Raw genomic sequence first — 18,377 nt, 5'->3', positions numbered from 1 at the left:
AAATTTCCTGAAGGACTTGTGACATTACTTGTTCTTAAAACTTTTAAAGAACTTTACCTTGGCTGGGCGCAATGGCTCACACCTGTAATCCCAGCACTTTGGGAGGCTGAGGCGGGTGGATCATGAGGTCAAGAGTTCAAGACCAGCCTGGCCAAGATGGTGAAACCCCATCTCTACTAAAAATACATAAATTAGCTGGGCGTGGTGGCAGGTGCTTGTAATCCCAGCTACTGGGGAGGCTGAGGCAGGAGAATCACTTGAACCTGGGAGGCAGAAGTTGCAGTGTGCCGAAACTGCCACTGCACTCCAGCCTGGGCAACAGAGCAAGACTGTCTCAAAANGTAAAAGTTTTGGAAAGACATTTTCTGGCTGTGTGTTAAACTCACAGAACAAATTAAAAGCAAGATTCCTACTAGGAAAAAGTATTAAAAAAATGGAAAATCAAGGCCGGGCGCGGTGGCTCAAGCCTGTAATCCCAGCACTTTGGGAGGCCGAGACGGGCGGATCACGAGGTCAGGAGATCGAGACCATCCTGGCTAACACGGTGAAACCCCGTCTCTACTAAAAAATACAAAAAACTAGCCGGGCGAGGTGGCGGGCGCCTGTAGTCCCAGCTACTCGGGAGGCTGAGGCAGGAGAATGGTCTAAACCCGGGAGGCGGAGCTTGCAGTGAGCTGAGATCCGGCCACTGCACCCCAGCCTGGGCGACAGAGCAAGACTCTGTCTCAAAAAAAAAAAAGAAAAAAAAAAAAACTTCAGTGCATTTTATAGCATTGTTATCTTCAAAGTCAAAATGGACATATAAACTCAAATGCCAAAAAAAGATTGTAAAAATTCAATAAAAATACAATATCTAGAACATTTAAATTATAGCAATTCTTATTAGTGAAGATCTTATTAATCATAAAAGTTTTATGACCAGTGGACAAATGATAAATATCTCCCTATTTTCACCTAGCCTTTAAGAAAGCTTTGGTGGTGGTGACAGCTGTCCCATGGTCAACTGATGTAAGGAGTGTACCTGCTTTTACAATTACATAAATTTGAACAAATTCATGTAACCCCCCCCAAAATGCAAAAGAAATTATGCTCTAAAGATATTTAATATTCCTATACAGTTAATCATTTCTGTTTAAATTATAATGCAATAGATGTTACCAGTTCACCAATCCAGTTGGTAGGATTTTATGGTCTTCAAATGTTTGGTGTGATCTGTCTTCTCTGCATCTTGCTTTACCTGTGTATTTTATAACCATGATTGAACCTATCCCTCTAACTTAATGTTGGTTTCTACCCTGTCTCAGTGTTGTCAGTCCTGTTGGCATTTCAGAAATTCTCATTAATTTTGAAAATATTTTTTGTATTGGAGGTATTTTATATACTTCCCCAAATGACAACTTTAATTCATGACTGAAATCTAATTAAGCCTAGTGTACTTCCTGCAGTATCAGCCCCACTATATTTACAAAGAGAATGAGGAGGTGACAAGACACTCCTTTATTTCTTGCTGCCCTTCCAGTCGGCCCTTGGATCACTACACATTTCCATCTGGAAGGTTGCTTCTCCTCTGATTTCGCATTACAGGAGGGTTTTCCTTCTTTGTTTCTCAGACCTGGTCCTGTAGACGGGAAGGAGCCTGGACACAGTGACACATTCTCAAAGGCCCTGCAGGACCACCATGGCTTATGATGACTCCGTGAAGAAAGAAGGTATGACCCCATAATCTGAGAAGCATTCCAAAGGGGGTATCCTCTTCAATCCTTGCAGCCCATGGATATAGAGACCAGGACTGGGCACCACAGCCTGGACTCCCAAGTGATGGTCTAGAGCACTGTTATGACACTCAGCCTCCACGCCATCCCCAGACTGGGCCCATGGAAACGAAAACCAGGACAGGGGTTCCAACACGAGAGTCTGAAATATGAGTCTCTTAGTTTATTGGGGTGATCCCCTGCAGCACTCTTGGTCCTTGCCAGCTCCAGTGTGCAGGAGTCTGGGGATAGGAATCACATCCTGGACTCCCACAGAGAGCAGCACAGCACATGAATCATGAATCCTTATTCTTTTCAGCCTTTCGTCTGCAAGTCTGTGTCCACCTACCAAATCACAACTAAGAAATCATATCTGAGGTTGCACATGGGGCCTTTGCATAGCGTGGAAACATTGTTTCTTCAGGTTTGATTCTTGTATTTGCAGCCAGGTCATCAAGAAATACTCTGTTCCCCTGGGTCTAGCCCTGTATTTCAGTGGACTTGATTGAAACATTGTTTTAATTTGGAAATAGAGGAACTGTTGCATTACCTGCATGGTGATTTGGTCGTTACTTACTTGACTTTCTCATTTCCTTTCCCAAATAAACCTGTGCTTCTCAGATTGTTTTGATGGTGATCATACCTTTGAGGACATAGGACTTGCAGCTGGCCGAAGCCAACGAGAGAAAAAACGTTCTTACAAAGATTTTTTAAGGGAAGAGGAAGAAATTGCTGCTCAGGTCAGGAATTCTTCCAAGAAGAAGTTGAAGGTAAGTCCTAAAAACTTAAATTAGGAAAGTCTTAAACTACTCTTTTTTTTTTTTTTTTTTTTTTTTTTTTTTTTTTCCTGATGCAGAGGTTTTTTTTACTCTTGTGGCCCAGGCTGGAGTGCAGTGGCGTGATCTCTGCTCACTGCAACCTCCACCTTCCGGGTTCAAGCGATTCTCTTGCCTCAGCCTCCCGAGTCGCTGGGATTAACAGGTTCCTGCCACCAAGCCCGGCCAATTTTTGTATTTTATTAGAGACAGGGTTTCACCATGTTGGCCAGGCAGCTCTCAAACTCCTGACCTCAAATGATCCACCTGCCTCGGCCTCCCAAAGTGCTGGGATTACAGGCCTGAGCCACTGCACCAGGAAAGTCTTAAACTACTTCTTACCATATTCCCTAATATTTGAAGAAGGAAGTGTTTTTTAATAACTTTAGAAAAGAAAAATAAAATGTGCGCATCTGTTTTTATTATTTCTTGTGCTTTGTTTCCCAAAGTCAGAAATCATCAAAGACAAGAGTGGTTCCAAACTGCATTTGCCTCATCATCTTATTATTGGTCAATTCTTCTTCTTTAATTATAGGATAGCGAACTTTACTTCTTGGGGACGGACACACACAAGAAGAAGAGGAAGCACTCCTCTGATGATTACTACTATGGAGGTGAGGATGGGAATGGGCAACAGGTGGGATAAACACATCGCTGGTTCTTGGAGTCGGGGTAGGGGAAAGGGATCCAGATGTTGCTGACTCAGTGGCCTATTTAACAGGACAGTGGTTCTTGTTCTGAGTGCCGATAAACCAGTGTGAAGGAGGAGAGAGGTGGAGGGCTGGTATTTTGGAGGATTCAGCATAGAAGAACAGTCTGCATTTGTGATACACCAGGTACCAGGTTCCTTCTCCCCCCAATCATCCACTTATCTTGTGCCCATTGTTATCTAGCATCCCTTTTGCCATATGTAGTCCTCTGGCCTGCACCTGTGGGTCACTTCTCAACCAGTGTATATCCACTCACAGAACCAGTTTTCTTAGCTGTGTTATGCACATAGCTGACAAAACTCAACTTTTCCGAGAATGGGTTTGTCCTGAACACAGAAACAAATGATACTCTGTCTGCACTCTGAATTGTTAACGTCCCATAATCCCACAGCTATAGTTGTTCTTCTGAATTGTTAACTTCCCATAATCCCACAGCTATAGTCAATTCTTCTGGGTATGTGCTCTTTGGTTGCTTCTGAAGACTCAATGAAGAGAAACAACTTTAGTGGCAAGAACTGTGTCCAGGGTCAGAGGCAGAATCTACCAAGCCAAGAAGCACGAGGGCATCTTTTCTTAATGTTAGGAATCAGTTAAAGGGTCTCCCTTCAGATCATTCCTGTTAGCCTCTTTCTCATGTTAGCTAGGTGCTTTTGATGAGAGAGGAAGCTTGTTAGAAGTTGCTTCCCATCATATTGACAGTACTTCTCCTGATTATTTCTAGACATTTCGTCTTTGGAATCGTCACAGAAGAAAAAGAAAAAGTCCAGCCCACAGTCTACCGATACAGCTATGGACCTGTTGAAAGCTATCACTTCCCCACTGGCAGCAGGCTCCAAGCCCTCCAAAAAGACTGGGGAGAAATCCTCTGGCTCTTCAAGCCATTCGGAGAGTAAAAAGGAGCACCACAGGAAGAAAGTCAGTGGAAGCAGCGGGGAACTACCCCTGGAGGATGGTGCCTCCCACAAATCCAAAAAAATGAAACCTCTGTATGTGAACACAGAGACACTGACCCTTCGGGAGCCTGATGGTTTGAAAATGAAACTTATTCTCTCACCAAAGGAGAAGGGAAGCAGCTCTGTTGATGAGGAGTCTTTTCAGTATCCCTCTCAACAAGCAACTGTGAAAAAATCCTCAAAGAAATCAGCTCGGGATGAGCAGGGTGCTTTACTCCTAGGACATGAGTTACAGAGCTTTCTGAAAACAGCCCGGAAAAAGCACAAGTCATCCTCAGACCCACATTCATCTCCTGGCCCTGAAGGCTGTGGGTCTGATGCCTCCCAGTTCCCAGAGTCCCACAGTGGTAACCTTGATCTTTCAGGGCTTGAACCTATTCTGGTAGAATCAGACTCATCCTCTGGTGGGGAACTAGAGGCTGGGGAGTTAGTGATAGATGATTCTTACCGGGAAATCAAGAAGAAAAAGAAGTCAAAGAAGAGCAAAAAGAAGAAAGACAAGGAGAAGCATAAAGAGAAGCGACACTCCAAATCCAAGAGAAGTTCAGGACTTTCTGCTCTGCCAGTGGGAGAGGTCACAGTGACATCTGGCCCTCCTCCCAGCATCCCATACGCTGGAGCAGCAGCACCTCCCCTGCCACTTCCTGGCCTCCACACAGATGGGCATAGTGAGAAAAAAAAGAAAAAAGAAGAGAAGGACAGAGAGAGAGAGAGAGGAGAAAAGGTAAAGCATCTTTTAAGTGTGGTGGGGATAAGAGATGAAGCAGGTTCTTCCTGGATAGTCAGTGGACTTTTAAGTTAAGCAGTTGAGGTAAACCACTGAGAATTAAGCACATTTGGGGGATATGTTGGAATGATATAAAGTATAAAATATTACCAGTGGCCCAGTCTGTCTGATACAAAAATAGGAGCAATCTTTTTTTTCTTTTATTTATTTATTTTTTTTGAGATGGACTCTCTCTCTGTTGCCCAGGCTGGAGTGCAGTGGTGCAATCTGGGCCACTGCAACCTCCTCCTCCCAGGTTCACGCCTCACCCTCCCAAGGAGCTGAAATTACAGGCACCCACCACCACACCCGACTAATTTTTTTTTTTCTTTTTTTTCTTCGTATTTTTAGTAGAGGCGAGGTTTCACCATGTTGGCCAGGCTGGTCTCAAACTCCTGACCTCAAGTGATCCGCCCACCTCCGCCTCCCAAAGTGCTAGGATTACAGGCATGAGCCACCATGCCCAGCCTAGGGTTTCTTAATAGAGTTATTCTCCCATTGTGCCAGGAATAGGTTTAGTTACAGTGTGGCTTAGTCCAACTAGTTCTTAGAATTCATAGAAAGAGCTAAACCCAGTTTCTTTCACTTAGCATCACTGTCTGCTTAGGGCAGTTGGGAGATGTCAAAAGGTGTTCTTTGAGTTCATTTTGAAAAATAGACTATCAAAATTGGTAGAACACTGAGCAATCAAGTTAACAGAATAGCTAATGACTTTCCGCCAGCTGGTGTTGGCTACTTTCTGGTATTCTTTTCAGTGTCGAATGTATGTTCTTTTACTGTCTGAGTGCTTACTGTATGCCAAGCTCAATGCTGTAGATAGTATCAGGAAGTAAAAAAACAAGCAGGAGATAGTTGACTTTAGGGAGCTCACTGCTGATTAGAGTGATAGGAATGATAAATCAGTCACCTTGGTTTGATTTCTTTCCTCACAATTCAACAATTTCTAGCAGTGAACTTTAGGGTCTCGTAACTATGTCATTAAAGGTTTCTTTTTTTATTTATAGTTCTGCAAAATGCAGTGTGAAATAAAATCTGGAAGAAAAGCTACTAAGAACGAGAAAATCAAATGTATTAAGAATCTGGGGCTGGATGTGGTGGCTCACGCCTATAATCCCTGCACTTTGGGAGGCTGAGGCAGGTGGATCACTTGAGCCCAAGAGTTCGGGACCAGCCTGGGCAACATAGCGAAACCCAGTCTCTACAAAAAAAAAATACAAAAATTAGCCTGGTGTGGGGGTGCACATGTATAGTCCCAGCTACTCAGGAGATTGAGGTGAGAGGATCGTTTAAGCCCGAGAGGTGGAGGCTACAGTGAGCTATAATCTTGCCACTGCAACTCCAGCCTGGACAACAGAGTGAGACTCCCTGTCTCAAAAAAAAGAATCTGGGAATGGGAATTCTCTGCTGTAAAGGTTGCCTTTTAAGAAAGTCTGTTTATATCTATCTGTTTATGTCTCTCTATAGATCTATATCTGTTTATATCTATTGGTATGTATATACATATATATATACACGTATCTGTTTATATCTGTCTCAAAAAAAAAACAGGACTCTACGACTGAGCCAGGAATCAGTGTGAACATAAAGACCTGGATATTCCAATACTAAGTCAGGTGTTATTCAGTTGTTTATTTGAAAATTGCTTTATGAAATAAACACTATGTGTTCTTTATAAGATTCTGTTTATCCTAAGAATTTCCAGTCTAGTGACGTGATAATGCCATGAACTAATCATCCAATGCTGAATGTCGGAGCACAGGGTAGTCAGGGAAAGCTTGAAGAAGGAAAAGGTTTCAGTGGAAGTGGACACATGGAGGCAGAGAGATGTTCAGGAAGCAGCAGAGTAAAATAACTCTACCTGTGCAATTCCAGCTGCCTGGTAAATATTTCTACTCGAATGCCTTGGGTATCTCAAACCCTTATGTCACTAATGGACATAACTTACCTACATCTTCTGTATTGCCAGTATCCCGCCAGTCAACCCAAACTCAAAACTGAATGCTTATCGCTTTTCTCAACATTTTATTATGAAATTTTTCAAACAAAAAGGATTGAAAGAATTGTATAATGAAAACTGCATATTCTCCACCAGGAGTTTACAGTTAATATTTTCTTTTTGCTTTATCATATATCTGCCCATCTTTTCATCCACCAGTCCATGTTATCTTTCTTAATGTATTTCAAAGTGAATTGCAGGTAACATACACTTCACCCCTAAACACTTCAGCTTACATATCATTAACCTGAGTTTAATATTTGTTTTCAGGAATTTGTAAATATGAAATTTACATATAGGGAGGCTGAGGCAGGAGAATAGCTTGAACCCGGGAGGCAGGTGCTGCAGTGAGCCAAGATCACGCCACTGCACTCCAGCCTGGGCGACAGCGCGAGACTCGGTCTCAAAAACATAAAGATAAAATTTACATATGGTGAAATGCATAGATATTGAGTATATAGTGAGTTTTGATAGATGCACTCACCTGTGTGGTGAAGCCTCTATCAAGATACAGACATAACCATCATCCCAGAGAACTCTCTCATACCCCTCTCCAATCCATCCCCAATCCCAGAGCTGACAACTGTTTGGATTTTTTCCAGTCTCATGGTTCACTTTTACATTTCCCCCTTCCCTGCTCCCTTCCAACTATTTCTGCACAAATATTAAGCTTGATGGTCTTCCTTCTTAATATCTTTCAAGCCTTTAGCTCCTCCATTACCACTGCCACTGTCTTAGGCCTCATTCCTTTCTAAACTTACTGTAATAAGTGGCCTTGTTTTGTTTTTTTATTCTTCTACCGTGCAGTTAATCTCACACATTGATGCCAGAGTAATCTTAATCTTAAGTAGCACCTTGATGATGGCAGTCCTGTGTTCTGCATCTTCAGTGAATTCTTACTGCTTTTATGGTAGACTCTAATCTCCAAGAGGACCAGGACCACGTCTGTCTTGCTATCCCTAGTGTTTAACCTGCCATCTGGCCTATTGTAGACAGTCGGTAAATACTTGTCAAAGGAGTAAATATCAGGTAAGTTCAAACCTTGGCCAAGCATTCATTAAGTGTCTGGATTTAGCCTAATCCTCCCTTTTCAGCTTTACCTCTCATTAGTCTATTGTACATACACTGTGTGGAAATCAGACTTGTTTCCCATACATTCTTATCTCTATTCCTTTGCTCATTTTTTACAGTGACCTTCCTCTTCTTACATATTGAAGCTCTGCCCTCTTTGCAAGACCTAATCAAATGCCACCTCTTCTAAGACATCTGAACACCCCCCGTTAGAGTTAACATCTAAACTCCCATATTACCTTGCTGTCTTATTGCACTTATTTTCTTCCTTGTATTGATTGGCATTATCTTTGTACATATTCTCTTTCCCTTACTAAAGACTATAAGGGAAGACTGGTTCTTAGAATTCATAGAAGGAGCTGGTGCAGTGGCTCACACCTGTAATCCCAGCAGTTTGGGAAGCGGAGGCAGGTAGATCACTTGACGTCAGGAGTTCGAGACCAGCCTGGCCAACATGGTGAAACCCCATTTCTACTAAAAATACAAAAATTAGCTGGGTGTGGTGGCATGCGCCTGTAATTTCAGCTGCTCTGGAGGCAGAGGCAGGAGAATTGCTTGAACTTGGGAGGCGGAGGCTGCAGTGAGCTAAGATTGTGCCACTGTACTCCAGCCTGGGTGACGGAGTGAGACTCCATCTCAAACAAAATAGAATTCATAGAAGGGGCTACACCCAATTTCTTTAACTTCTCAGCACTGTCTGCTTGGGGCAGAACATAAGCTCCTTTACCACCTTATAGTATTTTCAACTCCTCAATGTCCTTAGTAAGCACTTTGTAAGTATATGTCAAATGAGTGAATATGTGGATGAAAACATAGTACTGAAAAGGTAGGTCAGGAGCAAATTGTAGAGAATCTTAAATGCCAAAGTAAAGGACTTGACAGCGGGCAGTGTAGGGTTTATAAGCAAGGTTTAGTTATGATCTAAATGATAAGAATAAAATGATAGAATTGTACAAGGTGGATTAGACTAGGGAGAGACTAATAACCAAGAGAGTTATTATAGTCCAGAAGGTTAGTAATAAAAACCTAAGAGACAGGAGGATCGCTTGAGTCCAAGAGTTCAAGACTGGCCTGGGCAATCTAGCAAGATCCAGGTGTGGTGACGTGTGACTGGAGTCCCAGCTACTCCTGAGGTGGAAGTGGGAGGATCAGTTGAACCCAGAAGTTCCAAGCTTCTGTGAGTTTTGATTGTGCCACTGCACTCTAACCTGGTTGACAGAGCAAGACCCTGTCTCTTTAAAAAAGAATTTTTTATAAAAAAGCTTGAGAGAAATAAAATTGAAGAGATCGATTCAGGAGAGACTCTGAAGGAAAAATTGACAAGATCTACCTAGAGCAGGGGTCCCCAATCCCCAGACCACAGACCAGTAGCCATACATAGCCTGTTAGGAACCAGGCCACGTAGCAGGAGGTGAGCGGCGGACAAGCCATAGAAGCTTCATCTGTATTTACAGCCACTCCCGTCGCTCACATTACTGCCTGAACCCCACCTCCTGTCAGATCAGCAGGAGCATTCGATTCTCATAGGAGCACAAACCCTGTCATGCTCTACCCTGTCGCAAACCCCAAAAGGCTCCTTAGGAGAATCTAATGCCTGATGATCTGTCACTGTCTCCCATCACCCCCAGATGGGACCATCTATTTGGAGGAAAACAAGCTCAGGGCTCCCACTGATTCTACGTGATGGTAAGTTGTATAATTATTTCATTGTATGTTACAATGTAATAATAATAGAAATAAAGTGCATAATGTAATGCACTTGAATCATCCTAAACTCCACCCCTGCCCCTGCCCCTGCCCCTGCCCCAGGTCCATGGAAAAATTGTTTTCCATGAAACCGGGCCCTGGTGCCAAAAAGGCTGGAGACTGCTAACCTAGTGGGCTTGTATCTGGGAAGCCAGAAATATAAATGAGTCTAAGAAATATCTCTTCAGCTTTGAACCTAGATACGTTGGAAAAATAATAAGCTCTTCAAAGTTAAGGACTTACTTATCTATAATTTGCCCATGTGGCTAGCAGTTGCTAGTGAAAAATGAATTTTAGTTTATAGCAAAAACCTTATTAAGAGTTAATATTTGATTGTGGCTGTCCAAAAAATCTGAAGTAGTCATAATCTGAATTTAATCATTTATTTGTCCAACAAATATTTGTAGTGTATACACTGCGGTTTTTAAACCTGATTTATGCATAAAAATTCCTGTAAAGCTTTTTAAAAATATATTTTCCTGGGTTGTGTTTCAGTGTAGAAAAGAACTATATAAAAGTCAGGGACAGGCAGGCACAATGGCATGCACTTGTAATCCCAGCTACTTGGGAGGCTGAGGTGGGAGGATCACCTGAGCCCAAGAGTTTGAGACCAACCTAGGTGATACAGCAAGACTCTAGCTCTTAATTTTTTTTTTTTTTTTTTTTTTAATTAACCAGGCACAGTGGCAAACACCTGAGTTTCAGCTACTTAGGAGGGGGAGGCAGGAGGATTACTTGAACCCAGGAGTTCACAGCTAGCTGGGCAATATGACAAGACTCTGTCTCAAAAAAATAAATAAAAAGTCAGGGACGAAGTTCACCCAGAGATAGAAAAGAATGATTTAGGAGCAGTGTTTCTTCAGCCTATAGTGAGCAGAGACTGGAGAAACAACTGTTAGAAATGCCACAGGCCTCTGTGGGCCCCTTCTACCTTCGATTCTAGGACCAGGACTCTAATAAAAAATAGAGAAGGTGAGAAGAATAGCTGGTTTTGGGAGAAGATAAGTTACATTTAGATCAGGAGATTCAGCATAGCTAAGTGGTTGAGAGCATAGGCATGGAGCCCACCTGAGTCCAGTTCCTGGCTCTATTTGACCACTTAGAAACAATGTGATGTTGGATAAGTTACAGAACAACTCTAAGTTGAGGATAATAACATACTTACCTCCTAGGGTTGTGAGGATTAAATGAGGCAATACATGCAAAAATGTTTAGGATCTGGGTGTGCCAAGGTGCTCTGGGATGCCACATCAAACTCACCAGGATAATGCTTGATATTTTAAATACATTTTGAGACACACAGCAATACTTGACATCTCTCAGATACCTTATGAACTACTAGTTCAAAGTAATTCCCAGTTTCAACGAGGTATGTTACATTCTTTTCAGTAGTGCCCTATCTTTTCAAAGCCAAATGTGTGTGCTCTAGAGGTAAAAAAGCAACTACCACATTGAAAACCCACATAAGCACTGTGAACCAAGAACATTGGAGAACTTTGTCTTTGCACAATGCTCAGCACATTAGTGAGCCTTCAGTAAATACTATAATCATCTCAGTGGCAATGGAAGTTCAAGACCTAGAATTTGGCTGGAACTTGGGTGAGAAATTGGGTGTTCGTGTATGATAAATGAAATAGGTAAATGGGTAAGAGGAAATTGAGCTCACAGCAGAATTTTATAGAACAGCTATGTTGGAGGAGAAACACAGAAGGGAGGAGAAAGACAGCTTCAAGAGTAGACTGATCTCATGCCAGAGAGGCCAAGGAGTTCAAGTGCGGTAGGTAGGAATGGAACTGGATCGGGGGTTGAGGAAAGAGTGAGCGGTGTGGAAGTGAACGTAGCAGCGGTGGGCTCTTACTCGAGGATTTTGACCAACACAAAGAAGGGAAATTGCACTATTTCCTGGGTGAAAAGTAGCCTTTCCGTTGTTTCGGAGGTGGTTTTTGTTGTTTGGTTGGTTGGTTGGTTTTATTGGTTTTGAGTCCTGCTTTCTAAGGAAGAATAGAGAAATCATGTGGTAATATCTTGATGATTTCCCACTAAAAATCATCTCATTGAATTGGAAGCTTTTTGTTGGAACAGCAAGCAAGCCTGTAATCCCAGCACTTTGGGAAGCTGAGACGGGCGGATCACGAGGTCAGGAGATCGAGACCATCCTGGCTAACATGGCTAACCCCTGGCTAACATCGAGACCATCCTGGCTAACCCCGTCTCTACTAAAAAATACAAAAAAGCTAGCCGGGCGAGGTAGCGGGCGCCGGTAGTCCCAGCTACTCAGGAGGCTGAGGCAGGAGAATGGCGTGAACCTGGGAGGCGGAGCTTGCAGTGAGCCGAGATCCGGCCACTGCACTCCAGCCTAGGCGACAGAGCGAGACTCCGTCTCAAAAAAAAATAAAAAATAAATAGGAGGAGCAGGATACAGTTACATTTTAAATATACCTTACTTTTGGTTTTACCCCAAATAAAAGCCCATTTTTTGTCACTTAATAGCCAGGTGCGGTGGTCGACACCTATACTCCAGCACTTTGGGAGGCCGAGGTAGGTGGATCATGATGTCAGGAGTTCAAGACTAGCCTGACCAACATGGTGAAACCCCGTCTCTACCAAAAATACAAAAATTAGCCAAGCGTGGTGGCACGCGCCTGTAATCCCAGCTACTCAGGAGTCTGAGGCAGGAGAATCGCTTGAACCCAGGAGGCGGAGGTTGCAGTGAGCTGAGATCATGCCACTGTACTCCAGCCTGGGCGACAGAGCGAGACTCTGTCTCAAAATTAATTAATTAATTAATTAAAATCCCGTAGTGTTGCCATTTCAGAGACATGCCTTTAGTTATCTGTATGTTTCCAAAATATGCACATTTTCTCTAAACCTACGGCTGGGCCAGGTAGCCTAATGTCTGACACACCCAGACATTGTTGATCTACTAATAAACAAAAGTTTGAAACATAACTAGACTTGTGATGCTATTACATTAGTTCTCTCTCTGGCAAACCTGAGGCTAAGTAACAGCAACAATAAATGGTAGAAAGTAGTCACTACCATTTACTGAGTGGCCACTAGGTGCCAGGCTCTCCTAGGCATTTTCTGAATGTTACCACTCTTGATTAATAAGTAGTATCATTTGCCCCACTGACAGAGGAAGAAGCTGTAATCTCTCCACTATGCCACATGCCTTTCCACAACTTTAAGACATGGTTACTTGGTGCCATGATACATCTTTGACTCAAATTCAGCAGACTTGGATTCTTACTCTGGTCTGCTACTTACTAGGTCTGTTCTCCTGAGATTGCTTTCTCACTTCTGCTCATTTGTAAATTGGGGTTAGATTAAATTAGGTGGTACATGTAACATGCTTAGCACAGGGCATGACTTAGTAAATGTCAGCTGTTACAGTTACTTTCGCTTACATCTTAAGTTCTTCAAAAGCACAAAATATATTTGAAAACATTTCAGCCACTTATTTCACGTATTAGACTAAGCAAAGAGACTATGTTTTATGCATATAATACCCTACCTTAATATAACCTCCCACCTTTAGGAACCAAACTCTGTGGTTATGTCACATATTTGGAAAATAGTTAAGAACCAGAAAGAAAACAGGGCCTCTAAGGGGCAAAAGCAGATGTTATAAAACCTACAGCTCATTGGAGAGCTTCATCGTCACTGGAGAAGGACCAGTGAGGTGAGTCATGTGACCTCTGTGCCTCTGTTCCTTTATGCTTAAAATGGGGAGCTAGCACCCAGCCTACTTCACTTACAAGGATGTTGTGGAAATCAGATGAGGTGCTACACATGAATACACACTTGGCCTCTTCACGCACAGTTCTGAGACTTTGCTATTCAATAGTACATATTTACTCTGCTCTTACATCCTGCCAGGCAGTAAGGACACAAAGATGAAGATACAGTGTCTGCCCTCAAAGAGCTTTCAGTCTAGTAAAAGAGGTTGGAAAGGACTTGGTGTGTTAAACCTCAACAGAGGCATGGGCGGAGTACTGAGAGAGTGCAAGGAAAGCCCAGAATGGCTGGCTTCCTGGGAGAGCTGTCATAGGAACCAAATCTTAAGGCCAAGTAGGAATTATCAGGTGGAAAATAGGAGTAGGCACCTCAGTTACGGAATGGAAAATATTTGTGAAGGCCCTGAGACACCAGAGGGCACAGGACGTTCAGAGAAACCCAGGAAGTTGATATGACTGAAGCAAAGCCAGCAAAAGGTATGTAGAAGGCAGGAAGAATTGTTGTCAGACTGGCCTTCTAGGAAGGGGCAGGAGAACTGAGTAGGAATTGGCAAAGCACAATCCTAACAGCTGTACATGTAGAGTTCCTCGTATGTTCTAGGCACTGCACTAGTTTTTTTATCTACTGTATATCACTGAATTTTCTTTTTTTTTTTTTTTGAGACGGAGTCTTGCTCTGTCGCCCAGGCTGGAGTGCAGTGGCCGGATCTCAGCTTACTGCAAGCTCCACCTCCCGGGTTTACGCCATTCTCCTGCCTCAGCCTCCCGAGTAGCTGGGACTACAGGCGCCCGCCACCGCGCCCGGCTATAGTTTTTTGTATTTTTTTTTTTAGTAGAGACGGGGTTTCACCGTGTTAGCCAGGATGGTCTCGATCTCCTGACCTCGTGATCCACCCGTCTTGGCCTCCCAAAGTGCTGGGATTACAGGCTTGAGCCACCGCTCCCGGCCTATCACTGAATTTTCACAAGAACCCAATGAGGCGTAGGTATTGTCATCTCAGTTTCACAGAAATAAGCTTAAATAAATGAAATAGCATGCCCCAGGACATACCTGTTAGTGGCAGAACAGGAATTAGAACCCAGGTTTTTCTGACTACAAGAGCCATGCTCATTTCAATATACAGAAAGTGGTTAAATTATATTCATTGATGTGGTATGAGAGATAGCGGAAGTATAGAGTACATGTGGAAAGATTTTCATTCAATGTAGTTAAAATAAAAACTTTGGCATGGAAACCTTACTTATCTGCTATTTTTCCTTTTAGCCAGATCAGATCTGGGTATGTCAGTCAAGTTAGTTCAGAAGAGCATCAGGTGGTAAAATGGTTACAAGTCCAGGCTCCGAAGCCAGGCTGTGTGTGTTTAGTTGCCCTGCCACTCCATGGAGTTGTGAGTCTGGATCTCAGTTTCTTCATTTTTACACTGGCAGGAATGATGGAACTTACTTCATAGGGTTGGTATGATGTTTAAGGGAATTTCTATGGGTAAATGTCTTATAATAGTGGCTCCTATGTAATATTAACATCACCAAATTTTTTTCTCTTTCTTTCTTTCTTTCTTTCTTTTCTTTTCTTTTCTTTCTTTCTTTCTTTCTTTTCTTTTTTTTTTTTTTTTTTTTTTTTTTTTTTTTTTTTTTTTTTTTTTTGAGACAGAGTTTTGTTCTTGTCACCCAGGCTGTAGTGCAGTGGTACAATCTCAGCTCACTACAACCTCCGCCTCCCGGGTTTAAGTGATTCTCCTGCCTCACACTCCCAGGTAGCTGGAATTACAGGTGCTGGCCACCACACCCAGCTAATTTTTGTCTTTTTAGTGGAAACGGTTTCAACGCCTTGGCCAGGCTGGTCTTGAACTCCTAACCTCAGGTGATCCGCCCGCCTCGGCCTCCCAAAGTGCTGGGATTACAGGCTTGAGCCACCGCGCCAGGCCAAAATATTGTATTCTTTAAAACAGGATCTTAAACTAGAGTTATGAGGAGAGATTTTTCAACAGGTTCTTGGAGTTCTATGACCCAAAAGAGTTAAGCAGGACACTTTATAAAGAGCATTAAGAAGTTGCATTTTGGGCCAGGAGCAGTGACACACACCTGTAATCGCAGAGTTTTGGGAGGCCAAGGCAGGAAGATCACTTAAACCCATTCTGGGCTGCAGTGAGCCATAATGAGGCACTGCACTCCATCCTGGGTGACATAGCGAGACCCTGTTGCTTAAAAAGAAGTTGCTTTTTGAATATTCTTGATACTGTGACATACCTCATCAAATATTTAAAAGGAGATCCTGGCAGTAAAAAATGGTAACCTCATGAGTCACATGTAGTTAAGTGGACTTGTTGCAAGTAATTTGCTACTAATAATAAAGGGTCCAAGTTTTTAAAATACTAACATTTTATTCATTAAAGAAGCTTCTGTGTATCCCAGCTGTAATCTACTTGCCATCCTGTATGTTTTCTTTCATGAGAAAATTTAGAGTGGAATTATTGACCTTGCATTTGGAATCTCATGGAAATGTTTTGTATTTATAGAGATCATCCTTTATTTGTATATTTTTAATTTATAAAAATGTGCCATGGAAAATTTTTAACCCTTAAGTTTGAAATCTGAACTTTAGGTCCACAAACTAGAGTTGCATCTTACATAGTGGTTAGGTTTTAAGTCAGCTTGTAAAGCGAACAGTGTAAGTAGTCAGAGTTTCCCTTGAAAGTCCTTTAGGAAGGCTCCACATTGAAGGCTGACAGAGTCTCAGTTCAACAGAATGTCATTCCAGTGCAGCTAGATTTTTCTCTCCACCACCAGATGAAGTCATTGGCCTTGTTCAGGAACCATGATTTTATTTCATTTTTTAAACTACCTTAGCTACAAACATCAGAATCACACTTGGGTAGTGAGTTGCCCACACTGAGAGAGACACAGAAACTATCTGGGGAGGATAGATTTATATCTCCTGTCCCACTCATTCCAGGTATAGGTTCTTAGAGTGGAATGAGTGGCAGGTGGAACACCCAGACTAATTAACCCATACCCCGCCAAATGGCCACGAGTACCCCTTACATGAACTCTTGTGCGAGCGTGTGTATGTGTTTGGGTGTGCATGTGGTGCCTCTCCATTGTATCTTAGGCCCAATAAAGGAGGATTTGAAAGAGGGGATCTTTAAAACACTTAAGACGTTGGGAAATAAAAAGCTGATACTAAATTAATAAATGAGATCCAGCACCCACAATATACTGCTTTATCATCTCTAAACAGAACTGACTTCACCAGAAGAATACTAAAATTTAGTATTTTTAGTTTGGTTTGCTATTTCAGTGAAAAATTAAAATGGCTTGATACTATTTGTCTGATAAAGGTCAAATGATTTCACCCTATCCTCCTTCACCACAATTTTTATTTTTTCAAAAGCTTGTGTTGGCTTTTTGGGTGCCACAACTGCTATTTTGGAAAATGCATAGGGAATAGAAAAGAATTCATACTAGTTTTCTCTTGTGGCATAACAAATTATCACAAGCTTAGCAGTTTAAAACAATATCCATTTACTATCTCACAGTTGTGTAGATCAAAGTCCTCCTGGAGGACTCAACTGGGTTCTCTGCTCAGGGTCTCACAAGACTGAAGTCAAGGTGTCCACTAGAGCTGGGTTCTCATCCAAGGTTCAAGCTCATTCAAGTTGTTGGCCACTTTCAGTCCCTTATAGTTGTAGGACTCATGGCAATTTGTTTTCTAAAAATTCGAGACCAGTCAGAGACTGTCGTGCCGCCTTCTCTCATTTTGTTTCTGTGTTTCTTAATGTTGGTTTGATGTGGGGTTTTTTGTTTTGTTTTGTTTTTTGTTTTTGTTTTGAGACACTTTTACTCATGTTGCCCAGATTGGAGTGCAATGGCACCATCTCAGCTCACTGCAACCTCCGCCTCCCAGGTTCAAGTGATTCTCGTGCCTCAGCCTCCCGAGTAGCTGAGACTACAGGCACATGCCACCATGCCTGGCTAAGTTTTCTGTTTTTAGAAGAGATGGGGTTTCACCATGTTGGCCAGGCTGGTCTTGAACTGCTGACCTTAGGTGATCCACCCGCCTTGGCCTCCCAAAGTGCTGGGATTACAGGTGTGAGCCACCACGCCCAGCCAGTGTGGTTTCTATTCATGTGAAATTTGTTCAGGAAACTCTTTTAAGATTTTAATTTTTTGCAGCAGCAGCAGCTTTAGGTTAACAACAAAATTGAGAGAAAAGTACAGAGGTAACCCATATATCCCCCATCCCACAGGTGCACAGCCTTCCACACTATCAACACCCCCCACCAGACTAGTACATTTGTTACAACTGATGAACCTACACTGACACATTATTATCACCCAGAGTCCATAGTTTACACTGGGGCTCCCTCCTGGTGTTGTCCATTCTATGGGTTTGGACAAATGTATGATGACATGTATCTGCCATTAGTCTCAGGCAGAGTATTTTCACTGCTCTAAAAATCCTGTAGTCCACCTATTCATTACCTCCCTGGCAGCCACTGAACTTTGTACTGTCTCCATAGTTTTGCCTTTTCCAGAATGCCACATAGTTGGAATCATACAGTATCTGGCCTTTTCAGATTGGCTTCTTGCACTTACTAATATGTACTTAAATTCCCTCCATGTCTTTCCATGGCTCGACACCTTTCTTTTTTTCCTTTTAGCACTGAATAATATTCCATTGTCTAGATATAGTACTACAGTTTATTCATTCACTGATTGTAGGACGTCTTGGTTGCTGTCAAGTTTTGGCAGTTATGAATGAAGCTGCTATAAACTTCCAAGTGCAGGTTTTTGTGTGGACATCAGTTTTCACCTCCTTTGGGTGAATACCA

At 42.5% G+C, this 18,377-nt stretch overlaps 1 protein-coding gene across 2 annotated transcripts in view; it reads left to right on the top strand.

Annotated features, from left to right (window-relative positions):
• The window catches only part of HMGXB4 (HMG-box containing 4), a 40,288-nt gene that overhangs the window by 3,656 nt on the left and 18,255 nt on the right, over positions 1-18,377 (top strand). Inside the window, exons 2-6 of one of the 2 annotated variants that reach the window (XM_025400111.1) lie at positions 1,611-1,709; positions 2,373-2,521; positions 3,102-3,180; positions 3,288-3,402; positions 3,998-4,953. In XM_025400111.1, coding sequence (XP_025255896.1) covers positions 4,066-4,953 — 888 coding nt within the window. In that variant the 5' untranslated portion in view covers positions 1,611-1,709; positions 2,373-2,521; positions 3,102-3,180; positions 3,288-3,402; positions 3,998-4,065. The remainder of the gene's footprint in view (positions 1-1,610; positions 1,710-2,372; positions 2,522-3,101; positions 3,181-3,287; positions 3,403-3,997; positions 4,954-18,377) is intronic. The other variant, XM_025400110.1, reaches the window with a different exon arrangement.

This window comes from Theropithecus gelada, chromosome 10, assembly GCF_003255815.1.
Source record: "Theropithecus gelada isolate Dixy chromosome 10, Tgel_1.0, whole genome shotgun sequence".
Classification (NCBI taxonomy): domain Eukaryota; kingdom Metazoa; phylum Chordata; class Mammalia; order Primates; family Cercopithecidae; genus Theropithecus; species Theropithecus gelada.
Note: the sequence above shows the minus strand (reverse complement) of the source record. Positions and strands in the feature narration are given on the sequence as shown.